The sequence below is a fragment of the Acipenser ruthenus genome, chromosome 5, assembly GCF_902713425.1.
Source record: "Acipenser ruthenus chromosome 5, fAciRut3.2 maternal haplotype, whole genome shotgun sequence".
Taxonomy (NCBI): domain Eukaryota; kingdom Metazoa; phylum Chordata; class Actinopteri; order Acipenseriformes; family Acipenseridae; genus Acipenser; species Acipenser ruthenus.
The window spans coordinates 81,441,821-81,460,359 of NC_081193.1; the positions used below are offsets into that span (position 1 = coordinate 81,441,821).

Genomic DNA, 18,539 nt, shown 5'->3' on the forward strand with positions numbered 1-18,539 from the left:
TTAAAATGATTTTCTAAATAGGTATTGTATCAAATTGTTAGTCAAGTCAAACAGTGGTCCTCACTTTACAATCCCAGGTTTACACTAAACATTTACAGTGCTTTGCATCCAGTCCATATACTAACTGTAAGTCATTTTACACAATTTCAGTTATTTGAGGATAGCAAGTGTTCAGGTGGTGGCATAATAATGCATTTACATAAGTGTAATGTTGTTTTTTTTTATTTTAAATCATCTGTGGTTTTATCATTGTTTAAAACTGATGTTTGATAAACTTTCAGTGCATTTTACTGCTATGGTAATAAAGAAGCATGCAATACAGATACAATTTAGTAAAACTGAAATATTACAAATGTAATTCAACCTTTAAATGCCTTTGCACATAATTGCATTGGTCTACAAACTCTGAAAATAAGTTTGAGAATTCCTAGTAAATGAAATCTGAAACACCAACTGTATTGTATTTGAGTTAGGAACGTAATCTACTAACAGTTTGAGAATCAAGCCCTATATGCTTTTAGTGTGTTATTATATCCGATTATATACTTAAAAGCAGAGGGATTTAACTGTGCTTTCTGCTGGTCCATTTTACAATATCTACTACAGTGATTATCTGGGATTACAAACTGTAATTTATAGCTAAGGTAAAACTAGAAACAAAGTCACAAAGACTAACTTTTATGCTAGTACTATCTTCAATTTGATTAGAACTCTAATTCTGAATTCTGTGATTTTGAAGATATGGATGTAATGTTTAACTGTAATTTTGTATGGGGCTGTGGTGTTGGGCCAGTACTGCTTGTGGTTATGCAGTTACTTTAAAAACATGCATACGTCCCAAAGAAAGAATATTATCTGTTTATTTCTTAATGTCGTCTTGGAAAACATCCCATTGGATCACGTTACCCTGGGTTGTGTTAACATGCAGGCAGGACTGAATCTGGCCCCTGCTTGTTTGCTGTTCATGGACCATTACACAATACATTAAATGAAAAGCCCTGACAGAGGACATTATTTTAAACAGACTGTTCCCCCACTTATTTTGCTTTTTATCCAGCATAAAGTAAGCCAGCTAATAGGATTTCTCGAACCCAATCTAATCTCATTTAAGTAATTGTACACCTGAACAGTCACTTAACAGTGTATTTAGTTGCAAGCAGGTTCCACAGGGGTGTTTTCAATGTGTATCATTAGGGTTAGAACTTACAACAGGAGTGACGATTCAGGGTGAAAATTTATTTTTAGTAATTCTGAATGTCTTGAGGATTTAAGTGTTCACTGCTTAAACATTAATACTTAAGGTAGCTTGGATGCTCTCCCCCCCCCCCCCCTCAACATAAGCACTTCAATTTTAAATATGTGTTTGCTTTTAAATTTAGATTTTTAAAAATAAATGTTACATCGAAGACCTATATAGTGAATAAAAGTACATGGCAGGTACAATTTATGTAATTATTTTGCAGTCAACCTATGCAGTCAACAAATATACAATTGTTTTTTCTTAGACTTTTGTTTACCATGTTTTTCAGGTTTTTTACCCCAGTAAAGATGGCACTCGGATACCCATGTTTATTGTCCATAAAAAGGGGCTTAAACTGGATGGCTCCCACCCTGCTTTCCTGTATGGTTATGGAGGATTCAATATATCCATTACTCCAAGTTACAGGTAAGAAACAGCAGCTTGGGTTGGCTTATTTGGTTGTGTTTGATTTTCTTAAATGTGATTATTAATGTGGGGTATAATGTTAAAACACATTATAGTACATAGGCAGTTCTAAAAAAATAACTTGTACACAAACTCTAGAACAAAAATGTATCTTGGATATACTTTTTTTTCAGCACGAAGTAACTTGCCAAAGTGAACCCTACTGTAACTAAATAAACAGTTTTAATGTCTTATATTTGGAACCGTCAAGCAAGTATCATATAGAGGAATACCCAAGACTGGGACCATCTGCAGTGTTGCGTTATTTTTCCTAGTGCACTAGCAGTCTGCTGGTTTGAGTGGATTTATTTTTTCCTAGACCTCTTTGTACTAGGTATGCAGTGTTGAAAGAGTATAAGACAACAGTCTGTCAGAACTTAGACGTTCTACATCTTTTGATGAGGAACTGAGCTTTTCTGTCAATGTTTAAAATCTTTTTTTTTTTCTTTTTTTTTTTATGATGTCCCTGGACCCCTCAAATTAATGAATTGTTCTATCTGTTGTGTTATATTGTGGTCTTACAATTTGGAAAACCATATGTGACAGAATTAGTGTTGGCTTCAAAATTGACACTCAAAAAGCAGTTAGCATATGCCTGACTGTCTACCACACAGATCTGTGCAGAATTAAATTACTTACATACTGCATGTTTTGACCTTTTTCAACGTTTTTACTGAGTAGGCACCCTGAATAAATGTTTTACTTATTTCAGTGTTTCCAGACTCATATTTGTGAGGCATCTCGGGGGTGTGTTAGCAGTTGCTAATATCAGAGGAGGCGGTGAATATGGAGAAACGTGGCATAAAGGTAACCTTTACTAAACTGTGAGAGAGCCTTCTGTACATTCAGATCGCAATTCAAGCTGTTTTAGTATAACCTTCTTGTTCCCTGTATTGATGTAAACTGATATTGAGATTTTCCTAAAATGTTTTGTTTTCAGCATTAAAAAAAAAAAAAAAAAAAAACTACCAAGAAGGTTCAACAAAAGTAAAACCAAGTTTTGTTTGTTCTTTACTTGTTTATATTTTTATGAATACTTTAGCTATGGCGTTTATGAAAATAAGATGATGTGTACTATACTATGTAAATCTTATTCTGCTGTGAATAAAAATACATTTCAAAGAGGAATAAGCTTGATGCATTTTATCTTTTACTGGCATGCCTTTTAAATATTTTATATGAAACTCACCACCCAGTTGATTCATTTAACTTAATTGAATTAGCTGGTGTCTTCCTTGTCTCCTTTGTAGTGTTTCACAAAGCAGAAACAGTGTGCAGTGAGTGGCCAGTTATCAGGAACTATCACTAATGGTGCTCTACTTGCAGTTTATAAGCAAAGAGGGAGGCCCAGCACTGGCACCATATGTACATGGCACGAAAAAGAATCAAACATTTATTGGGTCCTATGAACAAAACATTATCTCCTAGAATGTTTTCTCAAATGTTTTTATCACTAAAATAAGGCTTGGTAATATGTTCTAGGCTTGTGTTAAAGAAATACATGTTGTGGGTTTATACTTTACAACAGACTTTATTTCTGGGCGAGAGAGGTACTGAGTGAATATACTGTAGGAGAGTGCAGGTTGTTGGTGATAAATGGGAGTATCTATGATTTGAATAGCAACTGTTTAATTGAGAATCCTGTTGGGGGATGACTAGCATCTTCGCAGTCTGACAGTAACTTTAAGGTTAGGATTAAGTTAAAGGTTTATGGTAAAATTGTGATTGAAGGTTAGGATTGGGATTTTTATGTGTGGATGTTTCTGGAACATTTGGCCCCTAATGAATTAACAACATGTAAACACAATTACTCTTACTAATCCCGGCCCCCAATGCCTCAAAACCCATCATTGCCATTTTTCTTCATATAAAGTGTATATTCTTTTTAAAAAAAGATATAAAATGGTAATATAAGGGAAAGAAAACAAGCTTTTTTGTGTGTTATTTCTCACGCCAAAATGGCTGTGCAGGTTACAGTAATTGTTTCCGTTATGAGAATTTCAAACATAGCGTCTCCTGTATGTCCACTTTATAGCCTAATGCTTTTAGCTTGATTTCAGAATGTTTAGAAGCATTAGCTTTGATTCTACCAAGCACTTTCTATGTATTATGTACTATATCCATTTACTCTGACTACATTAAAAATACACTATTTAATATATATATACATATATACATACATACATACATACATACATACATACATACATACATATATAAATAAAATGAGATTTGTTTTTTTATTATGCGCTTCCTAGCTTTGCAAATTCACCTCTTATGTCGAAACTTTTAATTTACAAAGATGAACGTGGATGAAGAATGACATGTGTTTACTCTGTGATTTCAGCTGGCATGCTGGCCCACAAGCAAAACTGCTTCACTGATTTCCAGAGTGCTGCTGAATATCTTATTAAAGAGGGCTACACATCCCCAAGCAAAATTACCATTAATGGAGGTTCCAATGGAGGACTTTTAGTGGGTATGACTTTCTTTTATTTGATTTATGCTGTTTTATTTTCTTTTTTTTTTTTTTTTTCTTTTTTGTTTTTTATCAAAAGCTTTGATCCCATATTGTCCCCTCTGTACAATCCAAATGAAATTGAACAAATACAGCTCAGGAAAAAAATTTCCCCATTTTCCTGCGAAGGTGAAATTGCACAGGTAGCACTCACTATGGATCCTGCCGTTTCTATCTCTCAAACTGCGTTCTGTACTTCTGTTTCTCTTACATTTGCAATATCAATACTAGTAACGGTTAAACCGTGAATACACTTGCATCTTTGTGTTTATCTGGCATGCCGGGAGGACTAAAGAAACAGAATGACCTGGAAGTAAACAATGCTGGGTGTTTTTCATAGTTGGTTAAAACTGAAACTTTGTGGAATACCAATAAACCGCACTGAATATTCTGCTTTCAAAGGCAGTCCCTGGGGCCGACACTGCTACTTTGTCAAGGTTCGGCTGCGGTATACTATTGAGAATGAATCAATATTTCAGCAGCAGTCTTCTATTTTAAGAAAAGGGAAAATCAATAATGCAATAACTTTTGTTGCAAGCTGTAGTTACTCTATTTCTTAATACATCAAGGGTCCAAAACAATATACACCCATTAGTCATCTTAATGGAGACCTGCCACATATACAAGACATGTATTGACAGCTTCATATCTGCTGGTGCTACATTCTTCATATTGACTAATTTTGTGTGATGGGGATATAATAGTGTCACTTTTTTTACATATATCTAGACAACTGCTTATCCAGTTATAATGAGTCTAGGTTATGGCACGTTACTGAAAGTATCATATTCTGTGAATATATGAAGCAGCCTTTTTCTCTGTCTGTACATACAGTTATTATTTATTTTTTAGCAGGCGCCCTTATCCAGGGCAACTTACAGATGTTAAATATCACATTACAAAGTATCACATTACATAATATCATATTACAGATGAGAGCAGTTATAAAGTACAGTAAAATCAGTAGAAAATAAGATCAAATTCAAATAAGAGCCAACTAAAGAATACAGTAAATAATTACATTTGAGAGCAAGTTTGACTAAGAGCAGTTATAATAAAAATTTTTGCTTATACGAGTAAAGTCCAGTAAGAGCACATAGTAAGTACGATAAATGGATGAGAATGATTTCAAATAAGAGCAATTTCCTAAAACGTGAATACGGATACCTATAAGAGTAAAATGAAGTACAAGATATAGGAAATAGTTATAATTAAGAGCAGTAGTCCAAGGTATGGAGCAGTTCAGTGCAAGTACAAGCTGATGCAAGTACTGGTACATTTGGGTGCCATATAGTCCAGTATAGTCGAGTTGTGAGGTTTACAGATGCTGTCTGAACAAGTGTGTCTTGAGGAGGTGCCGGAAGGTGGTCAGGGACTAAGCAGTCCTGATATCCGTGGGTAGGTCGTTCCACCACTGAGGGTCAAGGGAGGAGAAGGAGTGGGCTCTGGTGGCGGGGAAGTGGAGAGGGGATACTGCTAATCTGCCGATGGTGGAGGAGAGTTCGGTTTAAGCCGAGTGGAGCACGGAGGAGAGAGGGCTGGGGCAGGGAGAGGTGGTGAGAGGGCAAAGGGAGTCGAGGCAGGAGGAGAGGGACGAGAAAAGGGTGGAGGTAGCAGAGTCTACACGGAGTTGGGAGAAGGAGTCGATGGAGAGGAGGTGCGAGAGAGCAGGAGAGGGGAGAGGAGAGGAGAGGGAACAGAGGTTTCGATGGAAGGTGACGGAGGGGGTCGGTGGACTGTGAAGGGATAGGAGCGACAGAGAAGAGATAAAGTAGTGGTCAGAGATATCAAGAGGAGTGACCAAGAGGGCGGAGGGAGAGCAGTCCCTGGTGTCGACGAGGTCCAGTTGACAGCCAGCTTTTTTTGGGGGGGGGGGGGCAAGGACAGACGGAAGACGAAGGAGTGAAGGGGAAGAAATCCAGCAGAGTGGTTAGGGTTGGAGTCACCTAAGGGGTGGAGGGAGGAGAGTGCAGTGGATGGAGGTCATGGTGTTCTTTTTTTAATGGTGCTCATAGCTCTAATGTTTTGTTATTACAGCTCTGGTGGAGGGATGTGCATTACTAACGTTTATTTTTCTTCACTCCTGTCACAGCTGCATGTGTGAACCAGAGACCTGACTTGTTCGGTTGTGCTGTTGCTCAGGTTGGGGTCATGGATATGCTGAAGTTTCATAAATTTACTATTGGCCATGCCTGGACCACTGACTTTGGTTGCTCAGATATCAAAGAACAGTACGAGTGGTTAATAAAGTAAGTAATTTGTTATACACCAGTATGCAAAGTGCCCCCTGAAGAGGTTACACTTACAGAATTGTTTTATACACAAAAGGTTTCACCTTGAAGTATTTACAGTATCTAACAAGTGAACCAGTACATAAAACTAAATTTGAGAATTGTTGGTACAAATCATCAGGAAAACAGCTTAGGGTTATTTCACATAAACACAGTTGGCGATCCTCTTTTTGCATATGTTTGTTGTTATGCCTGAGATTACAACATGATGAGAAAATAGATCAACCAAAAGACCTGTTTATGAAAATATACATGATTTGCATAATGTGGTCCATGTCCATTACTGACATACATCAGTATTACAGTAGAGCCAGTGAAATCTGATATAACCCTAATGTGCATTACTAAGAGGGTGTTGATTAGGGCTGACATGAAGCACTTATAGAAACCAGGTTTTTAGCAAGAGATTAAATATACTTCACATAAACACTGTAACCTATTACATATATAAAAACAAGTCTCCAGCTGTTTTTTTTTTTTTTTAATTAGAATTTCATTCTGTATGAGGTATCCCAGGTTAATATGAGCTGATTTAAATAGAAACGGGCAATGTAAAATACAAACAAAGGTTATTCCGAATGAGATGTATCCTATGTGGCATGATTGGGGTGTTTGGGTATGATGAAATGAGCATTGTATTGCTGTAGTTTAGCCAGAGTGACCTGATGAGACTTTATTTAATTCAATTATTAAACTGGCTTTCCTACTCAATGCCATTATCCTCTATTTGCAGTGTAATGTTTGATGTCAGGTCTGTGCTTGGGAAAAGTATGATCTACAGTAAGCACGCAACACCATTCTGATGGATAGCAAGAGTGGGGCTAGTTAGGCAAAGGGATATCTATATTCAATAATGCTGTGTTTTATTAAGTAATGGAGAGACTGGGGGGTTCAGGTTGTAAAGTGAGCACAGGGGAGAGGATTTACTTATCCATTGGGGAAAAGACTATGAGTTTCCAGTTGGAAGTCATTCAAGGCTGAGCAAGCATATTTTCTGTAGTCACTGAAACCTAATGAAGGTTTACAGATTACAGTGGCACCCAATGCATACATATACATGCAGGTTATAACTTCTAATACCCGGGTCTATGCTTGAATTGAGAAACTCACACTGTTAGATCTTGTTTTTGCCAACCAGGGCTTTTTGAAACACAGAATGTTTTCTAGAATGAGTGCAGCAAGTCATTTGAGCCATTATCAGTTCTTTCTTAAACGATAAATCAATGGTGAAGTGTGAAATATGAACTCTGATTCACTTAAAGCCCATTAGCAATTTAAAATGAGACATGCTTGCTTTTGCTTTGTGTTTAGGGTGTTAAATGGGCATCCTAGTGGGTGCAGAGCATTTGTAACTTGGACAGCAGTTTGAACCAGGAAATCGAGTACTACTGTGCCATGCACATTTAAAGAATATCAAACATCCTAGAAGACAAGCACTGACTGGGTTACGTTAGAAAGCAGCTGGTAGGAAGCAAGTGGGAACTGACATAGGAAGGGTAACGACTACAGAGAGAAGTGCCTGTGAATTTTTACAAAACCTGAACCAGCAGCTGGTGAACAAGTTTTAAGAGCGCAACCACGTTAAGAATCAATAATAAAGTTACCGCACCTGATATAGACAGCGTTGCCTAAAAGAATGTGTGATGATGATGAACTAACACGATGGCCTTTATATTGTAGGTATTCTCCTCTTCATAATATCAAGGTGCCGGAGGTGGATGGAGTCCAGTACCCTGCCATGCTGTTGCTCACTGGAGATCACGATGACAGAGTGGTGCCACTGCACTCTTTGAAGTACATTGCGACCTTGCAGCAGACAGTCGGACGGAGTCCTAAACAGACCAACCCCTTGTTCATCCACGTTGATACCAAGTCAGGGCACGGTGCTGGGAAGCCAACCAGCAAAGTCATACAGGAGGTGGCCGACATGTTTGCCTTCATTTCAAGATGCCTTGATCTTCAATGGATTAAATAGGAAAACTGCAGTTTGTGTCTCTCGTAAACAGAAATAGAATTAAGGTTATTTACTTACATTTGATAGTTTTAGATACAGATGCTTTTTAGATTAATTAATCCAGATGTTAAAAATGGGATTGTAGTCTCATGTGCTATAGCCCACGTTGACATACTAAAACAAATCAAACTTTTTTTGTTGTTGGGTTTCTATGCGAAAAATGCTGAAAGTTAGTTGCATTAAATGTGGTTCTAGAGCACTGCACTATTTTGTAGAAAGAACCAGTTCTTAATCTTAACACCAACACAGAAACGAAAGTAAGAAAAACAGTCAATTGCCAAACGATTCATTCTAAAAGCACTACAGTTGTCTAATTAGAGTCTGCTGTTGTATTTAATACAGACCCAACCTTCAAACTGATTGTACAATAACTTACATGATTATTCATCAGAATGTTCGTAGCACAACAAAACCTAACAACAAAACTAAATTATTGGATCCTTCTATTTTAGAAAATGGAACCTAAGTAATCAGCTGAAAAGTATGTTTAATATATGCATTTTCAATTTAATGTATTAAATGTAAGTATTGTTCTGCAGTAATAATATCAATGCCATGAAATACAATTGTATGTATTCTGGATTTCTTTACAGACAGGTCATGTTTATTCACACATGCTTACAGTAGTGGTGATGCACTTCAACAATACAAGACCAGAGGTTCAAATTCTTTGTAAAGCAGGTTGATACAGAAAAAAAAAACATTTATTTATCTTTAAAATATTGAGAGCATGTTACTTATTGAAAAACTGTATTTAAGCATTTAACAATGTAAATCTGTTGATTGTTCTCTGTGATCCTCAGCTATTTTATATCTCAATTGCTTTTTTAGGTCAAATTGAATTTCTACCTCTGGACAAACAGTAACTCTGTTCACATTTACCTCTTTTATTGTATTTCACATCAACAATAAACATTGCATACTGAACAATGAATCTTTGCTTCGAGCCCTGAACCTTTTTGAGTGTCTTATTTTTCCAATACACTGTGGTGCTTATGTATTTCATTTTACACATATTTGGAGAATTCCTTATATAATTTTGAGCACATTCCAATATGGAGTGTCAGAAACTGGCGATATATGGAGGAACCTGTGTGTCACCCTTCTCATGTATAGAACAATGTTCCTTTTCATGATATTGATACCTTTCTACTGTGGCAGGGGGTGTATGTTAATAACATTCTAGTTTACAGGATGTTTGTTTTTGTTATTTCTTTAGAATGCATGCTACTGCTTAAATATAAAAATTGACAATTATACAAAACCTTTATTCTGCAAAGACCAGAGATTTCATAGTGTGAGGTGTTGGGACAGAGACAGATCTACAGACCAAAATAGAACAGTGAATCTCATAACATCTGCATGTATACAGTTTTGGCTCATTAATTACGCAAGTAAATGGTGTGGGACTGATGCATCTATTCAGTGATAAATATTTTGTGAGCATGGGGTCTGAGTGGGGTAAATGGACAAGGAATTCCCTGCTGCCTGTGGGGGGGTACTGTGTATGATTAGCCAAGCCTGATTTTTAGGGTGATTTCAAGCTTGAGGGTTCTGTAAAACCAGTAGGTTGTAATAGAACTGTTCAGGTTAGGTTAGGTTTTGCAGGGGTGTCCAATCCTGGTTTTTGTTCCAACTGTGTCCTAAATTACTTAATTGGACGAATTAGTAATTATTGTTCTAATTAAGTAATTTAGGGCACAGTTGGAACAAAAACCAGGAGGGGCACCGGCCCTCCAGGACCAGGATTGGACCCCCCTGGTTTAGGGGAAGCATACATGGGTGCTTCATATTAAGAACCTCTGGTAATGTGAAACATTTGGCTGTGTGCCTTGTTCATACAAAATTTATATTTTTATTTATTTATTTATTTATTTATTTATTTATTTTTGTCAATGGTCACGCCACCTAGAATGGTATTAAAATAACCCAGTAAACTGACAGCAGTTAAAGAACAAGTAATGGTTGTGTATGTTATAACAAAGCTACAAGGTACATCATTTAGTACAGTTAAACTACACTTCATTATTTTAATATATAAAAGCTATCTCTTCGTTGCAAGTCAGTTTCACTTCTCAACTAACAAGGCAACAAAAACTGTATTAAAGCTTTTAAGTGAATATACTGCAAATGTTTATTTTAAATGCTCAATTCACTTTCAATGACTTTATTAAAATTTAGCCTGAAATAATAAATGAAAAAATAAAATAGTCTTGATCATTGAATCTCTACATAGAGTTTAGTCCAAATTTTAATAACCACAGCAAGTCATACCATGTACAAGTCTGGTCAGTTTCAGCTGCTCGTTACACTACATGAAGACTCTCTTTAAATCTCATAACACTCTTTATTAGATTCAGAAATGGATATGTAATTTGCATAATTCAATGCAGCCAGGCGGGGATTCAATCTCAAATGGATAATTTCTGGACTCAATGGTGTGCCTGAGTTTGTCTGTTAAAGGTTTGTAATATTAACAGTTTTAGGCTCCGGTCATAAAAGTGGTGCAGTTCGGCGATGCATTTCTAGCTTTTAATCTTGCAAAAACTAGGAGTAAAACTGGCTGGGTTTGACAGATTTGTTAGACCTACACAGATGCCATCAATATATTAAGACTGTACCGGGCGAGCACATGGACCAAGGGGAAACCACGTTGTCAGACCAGTTCTGATGAGTCTCAGAAGCATATTTGAGTACTCAAGATTAACATCTATCTATGCCTCACCGTAGTAGCATGTAACGCCACAGTCTCCAAAATCAGGTTTTTACGTTTATTGTCATTTTTTAACCACACGAGGTTATTGTAATATATACCGGTATATCTATCTCTCCCTCTCTCTCTCTCTATATATTTTTATTTTTTTATTTTACTACAAAACTGAAGTGGGCATTCGCACAGCAAGTGTTCGATCAATGCCATGGAGCGCGAAGATCTCATAAGGGAGAACTTAACTTTCGCCTTGCTGAATAATCAACCAGTTTGTAGCGAATGGAAGATGGATGTTCAGGATGCTGTCTACCACCTCGCTAATATGTTTTTAGTTTTAGGTTTCATGGGAGGAAGTGGGTTCTATGGGCTGCTCTATTTGTTCTTTTTCTTGGCACTGGGCTTTCTTTGCACTTCGATATGGGCTTGGATGGATGCTTGTGCTGCCGATATTTTCTCGTGGAATTTTACCCTTTTGGTGATCTGTGCGGTACAGATGGTGCACGTCGCCTACCAGCTCAGGAGTGTCACTTTTGCTACAGAATTCCAGGACCTTTATGGATGCATCTTTCAGCAACTGGGGATTCCCCTTACTGTCTATGGAGAAATAGTTTCTTGTTGTGATGGGGAGGTGACCACTTTAGAAAAAGATCACTGTTACGCAATGGAAGGCAGAACCCCTATCGAGAATCTTGCTATTCTGTTATCAGGAAGGTATGCTTGATGATGATAATAATAATAATAATAATAATAATAATAATAATAATAATAATAATAATAATAATAATAATAATAATAGTTAAACGTTAAAAAAGCATGTTTTCTGTAGTTGTTTAAACACATAAATAAGTACTGGTAGCGTTTTGTATCGTTCATATCTCTAGCATGTTTTATATTTAGTGCATAATATTTTTGGTGCATGCAAGTCGCCTGTGTATGTGTTGTCACTTAACGTGACTGGTGTATCTGTTTTGGCAGAATCCGCGTGACAGTTAATGGGGAGTTTTTACATTACATTTACCCCTATCAATTCCTGGATTCTCCCGAATGGGATTCGCTCAGACCTTCAGAAGAGGGCACTTTTCAGGTAGGCCTGATCAATAATGTGTAATCAAGAAGTCTTTCAATTGTAAAAAAAAACAACCTTTGATCTACTGCTGGGGTAGTTTGTATTCATTGACCAGAAGAGTAGCCTATGTGGTAATATTTAGTACATTTCTTTTAGAAATGCAGTAGCCTACTACAATTGTAATTCACTATTTTACTAAATAAATGTATGTGTTATTCATATTGGATTTTGTCACGTTGTTCAGTGATTATTATTATTATTATTATTATTATTATTATTATTATTATTATTATTATTATTATTATTATTATTTGTTAGTTTCTAACAGCTTTTTTTCACATACCAGGTGACGTTGAGAGCAGACACGACGTGTCGGTATGTGGGCTGGAGACGGAAAAAACTGTATTTACTCTTCGCTAAATACCGTTATATCGCCAAACTGTTTTCGGTCCTGATTGGGAATGACATCACTGAGAAACTCTTCTCACTGAACGACAAGGTTTATGACAGGGATGGAATTCGCTATGATCTCAGATTACCCAGTTTTTGTCACGCGGCGTTGCCGGATTTAGAAAAGAACCCGACTCCGCCGGCGCTGGGTAGCCTTTCAAGAAGACAACACCAGAGTTGAACAAAATTATTCAATATTGGTTTAACATAATCTGTAATACATACCGAATTGACTGTTATACGCTTTTTTAAGATAAGGCTAGTTTTGTAAGCGCAATGATTTATTAACTTTTGTAAAGGCCTACTGGTATATTACACAAGTCTATTATTGCCTATTGTTTTTGTGTTGTATATTTACACAAAACAAACTTGTACAACCGTGATGTGCTACAAACCTTATTATTTTTGTATTTATAATTTACTTTTTTACAAATATTTTGTTAATAGCGTTATTAGCAATTGTGCAATTTACTTATCATTTTTATGATGGTGTTCAGCTGTTGTTTTCTTAAATTCTAGCTGTGTTGTGTCATCCATGTCAATAATATGTTTTGTTTATGATGCTTTGTAATTACAAATACATTGGTAACAAGTAAATAATAACAAAGGCATAATACAATGAGATTCATGTTGCCTCTGATTAATCATTCAAAGATTGGGTAACAATTCTGAGTGACATGAATAAGTATTTAATTCATATGCAGTTAACCATTTGCTGAAGTTTAGTTAGTCACAGACAAAAGCATTGGCACCCTACACTTATTATACCATAATTGAAGGTCACAGATTAAGGACAAGCATGCAGTAAACTTTAACCACTTTTTAATAAAACATAACGCAAAATACACAATTTCTAATAATTTGCTCATGGCAAAAGTATTGGCACCCGTGCTTTAGTATTGTGTGTGGCCTCCTTTTGCTTTTATTACAGCTTTCAGACATTTAAGATAATTCTTAACCAGTATGTTACATCTTGTTGGTGAAATCTGGGCCCATTCTGTCTTGCATATTTCCTTCAGCTCAGATTGACTGGATACAAAATGCGTGGCTATGGCTTTTTTCAGATCAGTCCAAAGCATTTCTATTGGATTGAGATCCGCTGATTACAAAGGCCATTCCAGAACTCTTCAAGAATTCCAGAGTTGACTTGGCGATATACTTTGGGTCACTGTTGCGTTTAAAAAAAAAGAGAAACTGTCTGCCAGGCAGCCTATGAGGAGATACTTTGTACAATGTTTTGATACATGGCTGCATTCATTCGATCTTCAGTCACATGAATGTCTCCAGTCCCTGAACTGCTAAAACACCCCCATATCATTGTTGAACCAACTCCATGTTTAACAAGGTTTTCTTCATTGAAGGCTTTCCCCTTTTTTCTCCAAACATACTGTGATCTCATTGGGCCAGATCATTTTGTTGAAGAATGATTCAGATTCCTGTTTAGACAGCATTGTTGTGTATGTTTTTTGAGACTTGTAAAGCTACTAATACCCTATTCACTCGATCACCACAATTTGAAAACATGATTGTGAATGGAAATACTGTGGATTAAATACACATTATTTAGGTAGTGTGGCTAGCTTATAGAATAATATTGGTAACGTTACATACCAGTCATTGTATGCCTTTTTTTATTGAAGCAAAAAACATATTCAACATACATGTGAAATAAGCTCAAATGACACATCGGGGGCGTAGCTAAGAATATATTTTTACTGAGGCAAAAATCTAATTTTTGTCTAAAAAAAAAAAAAACCCTGCATATCCTGTTCATGAAGCCTGGAAACGATTAATGCAAACTGCAAAGCAATATAAGTCGCTAACTCTTTTTACCCAGTGACCCACCTTGGATGATGTGTGAAATGTCATGACACATTTTTTTAAAACAAATCTCCCAGCAAAAACAACACCAACCTATTATAAATATGTGATATTAAAAGGACAAGAAGAATAGAACATATAAATATGAACAAGTAGATGGGTTTATACCTTCGAGACATGTGTTTGGTTCACAGCTACTGAAGTTAATGCTGAGACTGGTGACACTGATGCTACAACTGGAACTGGTAAGACTGGTGCTGACACTGTTGGGACTAGTGCTGCTACTGCTAGGACTGGTAAGACTGGTACTGCCTCTGCTTGGACTGGTGCTGCTACTGCTGGGACTGGTTAGACTGGTGCTGACACTGCTGGGACTAGTGCTGCTACTGCTAGGACTGGTAAGACTGGTACTGCCTCTGCTTGGACTGGTTAGACTGGTGCTGACACTGCTGGGACTGGTAAGACTGGTACTGCCTCTGCTTGGACTGGTGCTGCTACTGCTGGGACTGGTTAGACTGGTGCTGACACTGCTGGGACTAGTGCTGCTACTGCTAGGACTGGTAAGACTGGTACTGCCTCTGCTTGGACTGGTGCTGCTACTGCTGGGACTGGTTAGACTGGTGCTGACACTGCTGGGACTAGTGCTGCTACTGCTAGGACTGGTAAGACTGGTACTGCCTCTGCTTGGACTGGTTAGACTGGTGCTGACACTGCTGGGACTGGTAAGACTGGTGCTGCCACTGCTGGGACTGGTAAGACTGGTGCTGACACTGCTGGGACTGGTAAGACTGGTGCTGCCACTGCTGGAACTGGTAAGACTGGAGCTGACACTGCTGGGACTGGTAAGACTGGTGCTGCTACTGCTGGAACTGGTAAGATTGCTGATACTAGTGCTAAGACTAAGATGCCACGATTAAAAACACTGATTTAGAAGGCTTTACTTTAAATAGAGTTTGCCAAACCTCCAATGGCCTGATCTATCAAAACGCTGTAACACTTCCTCCCGGGTCATGTCTCTGTGGACATATAGCAGAGCAATGCCATTCAGCCTATTTTTACTCATACTGCTGCAAGACCATTCAAACATATCTAAAGGTTGCACTCAGTTAAATTCTTTCTCGTCATGAACAGGGTCCTTAGGAATCCATTTGCTGCGGAAAACACGGATTCTCTATGCTGTAGGAGAATTTTTAGTTTTACACTTGGGGCGAGGCTAAAAACATACAAGGCTTTTTTAAAACCAATACACTTATCATATATAATCATCAACACAGACCATTTTGCTTTAAATTTACGTAAATATACTTTAAACTGTTTCCGGCGTACAGAGATCAAGGTTGAATGAGGCGCGCCTTCACATTCACGCTGGAACGTAGCTCAATATCCAGCGCGTTGTTATCATTGAACAAGCTGTTTAAAGATGCCAAAAACTATTTGAAAACAAAATCACCGGTATTTAAACAGTACTTATTGGGTTTTTTTTTTCTCTAACGAAAACATTAGGAAAATAACTTTTTTTTTTTTTTTTTTTTTTTTTTTTTTTTTTTTTAAACTGCTGTTGCCAAACAGTGAATTTATAAATAGAATTATCTCCAATTCTAGCTCATGGCATCAAATACAATACATGAAAAGTACTACAGCTATGAATCCTTATATCGGGGGAGGGGGGAGGCGTTGCTATTGCGCAAGAAAAACACCGATTTATGAAAACGAATCATAGCTAAACATCACATTGCACAGTGCTGTCAGCAGAAAAAAACAATGTTAATATAAGAATAAATACAATCACTAAACATTCCTACCCAGAGTTGGCTGCTTCTGAAAGAAATGCGTAACCATCCCCTAAATAATATACAGGACTAGCCGTTGCTCCAGGGGCTGGAGTCGGATCAAAAACAGATGTTGGATCAAATTATGGAGCTACACGCGGCGTAACTAGGGAAACTGAACAATGAGAACGATAAGCGCCATATCTTTGGCGCTGTTTTAATAACCCGCCTGTCAAATGTAGATATATTTTTGGTGTTTTTTGGCATCGGTGTACGCTACGCCTCTGCACACACATGAAGGGCACACCTATTGACTGGTTATTAACATGTAACTAAACGAAACAGCAAATGCTTAATTGCATATTAATTTAATACCAAAGATTGCATGCATGAATATATTGAGCACCGGGTCACTTGTTCACTTGTTCCTGCAGTGCTAGTGCCAACTTAAAAAATGTAATAATGCTAATGAATTCAAATGTTACGGTATTCTTTATCTCTTCACAAAACCAGAAAGGCAAAAAAAAAAAGGTTATATTTAGGGTCTGATTTAAGTTTTTTTTTTTTTTTTTGTTTTTTTTTTTTAATGAAGACAGTGTTTATCTTATTAACACTGAAAAAAAAAACCCCACTGGAGACAACTACTTATGTGTTAACTGCATATTCATTGATAAGTTTCCTGTATTTCGGTACATGTCCTGGGATTCCCACCTCTGCTGTTACAGTATTTGAGCAGTTTTGAAGATGCTTCAACACATCCAAAACTCCAATTCACTTTTCAAGTGGTATGAAAAAGAAACCCCCAGACTACAACAGCACGGAAGTGTGTAAAAATAAACACAGGAGCAGTGAATAAATAAATAATGAAAAACAAAAGCCCTTATGCTCAAAATTTTGTTTTTTGAAGAAAAACAGGGAGAAAGCTAACACGAAAAAGAAAGTTACCCTATCGACGAGACAGTAGTTAGTCATGTGTTCATATGAAATAACATTGTTATTATTAGACTGTAAAATAATGCATTACTGATTTTTTAACTATAGATGACAGTTTGTGAAGAAATAAAGACACTCTGTATCATCTGGGTGCTTTTACAATACTGCTAAGAACATGCATTCATCCTTTAAATTGGTGTCTCTATTGAGTGTTACAAAGGTTCATATCTAACCTAGTTTACTGATATTGTCTCGAAAAAACTGAATTAAATCGAGCAAGCAAAATATCATAATATGAGATTATTAATTTGTGTAACAAAATACAGTAATGCGTGTTCAACTGCATAAAAGCAATCAGTGTACGGTAATTGCAGTTGCAGTACTCTGGGTTGTAAGCTATTTGGAATGTAGTGAGAAAGACCTGCATGCCAGATCAGCATATCACTTAACATTGAAACATGACAATCATTTCATAAACGAGAGAGAGAGAGAGAGAGAGAGAGAGAGAGAGAGAGAGAGAGAGAGAGAGAGAGAGAGAGAGAGAGAGAGAAACAGACAGACAGACAGACAGACAGACAGAGACAGACTTACTGCAAATGTATTTTAATATTGAGAGGTCTGTTTAACATAAGTGTATAATTGTAAGGGTGACAAAACCGAACCAGGTAACTACAGACCAATAACCCTGACTTCTATTATATGTAAACTTATGAAAATGAAAAATTACCTATATAGTAACTATGGTAACAGTATCCTGGGAGACGGTCAGCATGGTTTTAGGAAAGGTAGATTGTGTCTAACTAACCTGCTTGACATGGTTTATTTAGATTTCCAGAAAGCTTTTGACAAAGTCCCGCATAAAAGATTAATTCTCAAACTGAACGCAGTAGGGATTCAAGGAAATGCATGCACATGGATTAGGGAGTGGTTAACATGTAGAAAACAGAAAGTACTGATTGGAGGAGAAACCTCAGAATGGAGCGAGGTAACCAGTGGAGTACCACAGGGATCAGTGTTAGGTCCTCTGCTATTCCTAATCTATATTAATGACTTAGATTCTGGTATAGTAAGCAAACTTGTTAAATTTGTAGATGACACAAAAATAGGAGGAGTGGCAAACACTGTTGCAGCAGCAAAGATCATTCAAAATGATCTAGACAGCATTCAGAACTGGGCAGACACATGTCAAATTATATTTAATATAAAAAGCGTAAGGTACTGCACACAGGCAATAAAAATGTCCATTATAAATACCATAAGAT

The 18,539-nt window shown here is 37.0% G+C and overlaps 2 protein-coding genes across 2 annotated transcripts in view; both read left to right on the forward strand.

Annotated features, from left to right (window-relative positions):
* Positions 1–9,462, forward strand: part of LOC117402361 (prolyl endopeptidase-like) — a 53,232-nt gene extending 43,770 nt beyond the window's left edge. Inside the window, exons 11-15 of the mRNA XM_034003421.3 lie at positions 1,530–1,666; positions 2,418–2,512; positions 4,053–4,184; positions 6,316–6,472; positions 8,195–9,462. Coding sequence (XP_033859312.1) covers positions 1,530–1,666; positions 2,418–2,512; positions 4,053–4,184; positions 6,316–6,472; positions 8,195–8,489 — 816 coding nt within the window. The 3' untranslated portion in view covers positions 8,490–9,462. The remainder of the gene's footprint in view (positions 1–1,529; positions 1,667–2,417; positions 2,513–4,052; positions 4,185–6,315; positions 6,473–8,194) is intronic.
* A 1,704-nt stretch (positions 9,463–11,166) lies between these two features.
* On the forward strand, positions 11,167–14,290 carry popdc3 (popeye domain containing 3). The gene is made up of 3 exons (XM_034003685.3): positions 11,167–11,949; positions 12,214–12,322; positions 12,651–14,290. The coding sequence occupies exons 1-3, from the start codon at positions 11,447–11,449 to the stop codon at positions 12,933–12,935; spliced, it is 897 nt and encodes a 298-aa protein (XP_033859576.1). The 5' UTR covers positions 11,167–11,446; the 3' UTR covers positions 12,936–14,290.
* Positions 14,291–18,539: the final 4,249 nt, after the last annotated feature.

Excerpts from the sequence above, each read along its gene's own strand:
- popdc3 (XM_034003685.3), top strand. The coding sequence starts at position 11,447 with ATGGAGCGCGAAGATCTCATAAGGGAGAACTTAACTTTCGCCTTGCTG. Across the intron at positions 11,950-12,213 it reads GCTATTCTGTTATCAGGAAG|AATCCGCGTGACAGTTAATG; the intron begins GTATGCTTGATG and ends CTGTTTTGGCAG. Across the intron at positions 12,323-12,650 it reads CAGAAGAGGGCACTTTTCAG|GTGACGTTGAGAGCAGACAC; the intron begins GTAGGCCTGATC and ends TTCACATACCAG.